General features: G+C 38.2%; 1 protein-coding gene across 1 annotated transcript in view; it reads right to left on the minus strand.

The window, feature by feature from the left end:
- LOC109829774 (sulfoquinovosyl transferase SQD2-like) overlaps positions 308-3,041 on the minus strand; it is an 11,346-nt gene continuing 8,612 nt past the window's right edge. The window contains exons 6-10 of the mRNA XM_020396810.1: positions 2,411-2,466; positions 2,224-2,307; positions 1,975-2,140; positions 1,498-1,554; positions 308-949 (exon numbers count right to left, since the gene is read on the minus strand). Coding sequence (XP_020252399.1) covers positions 451-949; positions 1,498-1,554; positions 1,975-2,140; positions 2,224-2,307; positions 2,411-2,466 — 862 coding nt within the window. The 3' untranslated portion in view covers positions 308-450. The remainder of the gene's footprint in view (positions 950-1,497; positions 1,555-1,974; positions 2,141-2,223; positions 2,308-2,410; positions 2,467-3,041) is intronic.

Here is a 3,041-nt window from a genome sequence, read left to right on the forward strand (position 1 = left end):
ACTATGCCTTAAGGGGTGATGCACAGGAGATTATATATAGAACATTTTGCTAGCAGATATAATATGATGCAAGGTCATGCCATGTTCATTTAGGACACTCGCGGGCTTGTTTTATCGTTCACTGATGTGGAAGTGATTCATACTCTTCGAGAAGGAAACAGATACGCACATTGTGTTTTCAAGGTGTTGGCCCTACGAATTAGCGTGATTTATTCATTAGGATGCTAGTGGTAGGAATTTTGTAAGACAGTGGTAGTACGTCGTTGAGCGCATTTAACTAGCAAAAATATGTGTTAGACGTACGATATCTCATTGAACAACAGCCCCTTCCAGTCTCTTCAAGCTTCAATTAGCAGAACTACACCAGCTAACACCAGCAAGAAACAGACTATTGATACACATAAATAATATCTAATACTGCACAAATTCACAACAACCTAAGACATAAAATTATACACAGGTTATTCTAGGCTGCGGGGGAAAAATCCTCTTAGAAATCCACTGGAAAGGCCTCAGCAAGTGCGCTCTCTTCTTTCTCCAAAACCATATGGCCGCATTATACTGCTCGTTCCTTATCTTCCTCGTTGCCGCCTTCCAATCGCACTTCTCCATCTCCTGCCTAGCTGCCTTCCCCATAGCCATCCTAAACTCCTCGCTCGATGTCAACCGCTGGATCTTACTAACACAGTCATCAAGATCTCCGGGTGAGAAGAGGAAGCTTGTTTTTCCTTCTTGATCCTCTGGGATGATGTCGGGGATTCCTCCTGCACGAGCAGCGACTACAGGGACTCCGGAGGACATGGCCTCCAGAACAACAAGTCCGAGGGTCTCGGATTCCGAAGGCATCACGAAGATGTCGCCACTGGCATAAGCTTGTGAGAGCTCCTCGCCTTGTAGCATTCCTGTGAATACTGCAGGCATGCCTGAAAACATCTCTTCCAGATCACTCCTGGACAAATATAATGGTGAGCAACTACCCCTGTGTTTCATTTATGAAACAGCCCAGAAGTATAGAAGTGAATGTCACATTGTAGAAAATTAACCAGTTAAGGATCATGTGTCACCATTATCCAGTACATCTGTATATGTATGTGGTTCGGCATAGTATTTCTACAATGACTAATTCATATCTAGGCATCCAAAGACTCCTACATATATTTCCACATTCGATGCTAGACATGGATTACAATTGGTTACGTTTTGAACACTGAAAGTAGGTACCTTAACCCATAGCTAAAGCAGCATATAACTTTGTATCATGACACAGAAATATTTAACCATCAGGCTCATATTTATGGAATATTAACAGGAAACGTACAAAACCTGTTGATGTTTGCGACATCTGACAAAATATAAGCAGTCAAGGTTGAAGCCTGAGCTAGTAGACTAAGAATAGACTTTGTTTCCTAGTTACTTTTGTAGAAGGGCAGTGGATATGATGACTACCACATTTAGCAAAAATACTAGGCATCTGCAAAAAATGTCCAGAAAATTTACCTGAACGGTCCATCTCCTACAAAAGCAATCCTTACCCCTGGCAACCTATCCACAACCCTACAAAGTAGAAACAAACAATTAAACAGTTACAAGATTTAGCAACTCAAATTAAAAAAAAAATTATAATTAAAATGCTCAACACTACATCTGTTTTAAAGAACAATTCTAGTATCTATTTGACTAATTTGGGACATGAATCTCTTAAGATATCTATGTGCATCCAAACCACTCGATTTGCTGGCTAGAAGTGGAATGTACAGAAGTTTGAGAAAACAAGTACATCAAAAGCATGGCATGTTATCCTACATGTCGATAATAAAAGATGTTCTAGCTCATAATGATAAAAATGGGCACATATGCATCACTTACTTTTGCACAAGACACCTGACACACTTGAAATTCAATGGGCACATCCTGAAACTCTACTATAACCAATAAAACTTTTTAAGTTACAGGTCTCAGAATTGCTGAACTAACCTTTTGAGGAAATCCAAACTCTTTTCAACTCCCAAGCGCCCAACATGAATTAGCAATGGCTTTTCTGGTTCTCCATTACTTAGCCTTATGCGCATCTCGTGGTTACGAAAACGGGGGTGGAAGTTATCAGAATCAACACCCTTGTTCCAAAGGCGTATTCTATTTGCTGAAGGAGAAGCAACTTATACATTCAATACAATAGAAGAAAAAAGGAGAGAGAGAAAAATACGTAAAAGTATGTACATTAACCTGATGTCACACGAGCAGCTTGAAGATCCCTTCCGATAGCTGCCGAAGGAACTAGCGTGAGATCAGCAGCTCTGTGAAGAAATTCTTGAAAACACAACAAAAGAGTTTTAGTAACATAGTATGAATCTTGCAAATTAGACAAATCTTAAAAATTGGAAGAAGAAGAAGAAATGCAAAAATTTCTTACTTAAGATCAACCACATGGGCTTTACCAACCAACTGAATGTGTATCTCGGAATGTATCTGTAGGAATAACAAAAGAATCAGCCTTGCTTCTTCAACAAATATCATCTAATACACATGTTAATCATTGAAGAAGAGAGGATGAAGAGAAAAATAGTTACTTCAGATACAAACCTTACATGTTATGCGTGCAGGTTTAGTTCTAGAAAACTTACTTAGCATAAGGTTTAAGTTTCAATCTACAATGGAAAAAAGTGATAGAGAACTTACAGTCCCTGGAAATCAAGAATTTTCGAGTATGCACACTTAAATATCATTGGGTCAAAATGGTCAATAATATTAAAAAAAATCATGGTTATAGCCTATAAAATTATGAAGTTCATCTGATGCCATTGAGTCAAGACGGACATAAATGACCTATATTGTTCGTTATAGCCCATCAAAATCAAGAAATTTGAAGCACGTTCACTTAATTACCATTGATTCGAAATAGACAAAAACAATAAATGTGAATTATATAACCCATGAAAATTGCAAAGTTTGAAGTCCATGAGCTTAATTGATATCACGTCGAGATCAACAAAAATGACCAAAAATTGCGTGTTGCGCATGGGAATCCAGAAAGTTGAATTACA

Source organism: Asparagus officinalis, chromosome 2 (assembly GCF_001876935.1).
Source record: "Asparagus officinalis chromosome 2, Aspof.V1, whole genome shotgun sequence".
Lineage (NCBI taxonomy): Eukaryota > Viridiplantae > Streptophyta > Magnoliopsida > Asparagales > Asparagaceae > Asparagus > Asparagus officinalis.